General features: G+C 62.3%; 2 protein-coding genes across 3 annotated transcripts in view; both read right to left on the reverse strand.

Annotated features, from left to right (window-relative positions):
* Positions 1-522, reverse strand: part of LOC102246023 (tubulin beta-2B chain) — a 66,169-nt gene extending 65,647 nt beyond the window's left edge. Inside the window, exon 1 of one of the 2 annotated variants that reach the window (XM_014542390.1) lies at positions 453-522. In XM_014542390.1, coding sequence (XP_014397876.1) covers positions 453-509 — 57 coding nt within the window. In that variant the 5' untranslated portion in view covers positions 510-522. The remainder of the gene's footprint in view (positions 1-452) is intronic. The other variant, XM_014542389.1, reaches the window with a different exon arrangement.
* LOC102246549 (tubulin beta chain) overlaps positions 1-543 on the reverse strand; it is a 3,040-nt gene extending 2,497 nt beyond the window's left edge. Inside the window, exon 1 of the mRNA XM_014542391.1 lies at positions 453-543. The gene's annotated coding sequence lies outside the window, so the exon portion shown is untranslated. The remainder of the gene's footprint in view (positions 1-452) is intronic.
* Positions 544-636: the final 93 nt, after the last annotated feature.

The raw sequence follows: 636 nt of genomic DNA on the forward strand, positions 1-636 counted from the left end.
GTGGGCGGGGAAACCGCGACCGGAGGGACTAGAAGGAGGATGGTTTTCGATTCAAAGCACGTCCTGAGACCTCAAGACAATTGCTCTCCTCCCCTCCCCCCGCAGCTCGACTGGGATTCCAGCGAGTAAAATCAATTCTCCCTGCGTCCCGGTGCCTCCCGCAAACGCGCTCGCACAGTCTCCCAGACAGCCCGGCGCCTTTTCAAGGTCCGAGTTCCTGGCTAAATGAAGAGCAGGGAGAAAGCGGAGTGTCCAGGATTCTAAACGAGTTACAGAAAAATGAAAGAGAGGTTCCCCGCCCCCCTCACGAAAGTCCACGCCCCACTCCGCTGCACAAAGCACCCGGGAAGGTCTGTGCTTGGAGAGCCCTGGGCCTGCTCAGGATGCGGTCGGCACCCAGGAGCCCCAAAGAGCTTTAGGTCCGGGTCCTCGCCCCCTCCCAGCCCAGCCACCTTGGCGCCGATCTGGTTGCCGCATTGGCCCGCCTGGATGTGCACGATCTCACGCATGGTGCTCGCTAGCTTCTTCTGGCCCCGGTCGGCGTCTGGTCCGTCTGTTCGTCCTCCCTTACACACCCACTGTGGGGTCACAGGGAAAGCGCAGGGGAAACCGACCGGCGGAGAGCGCCGGCCCAGC

This window comes from Myotis brandtii, unplaced genomic scaffold, assembly GCF_000412655.1.
Source record: "Myotis brandtii unplaced genomic scaffold, ASM41265v1 scaffold300, whole genome shotgun sequence".
NCBI classification, from domain to species: Eukaryota; Metazoa; Chordata; class Mammalia; order Chiroptera; family Vespertilionidae; genus Myotis; species Myotis brandtii.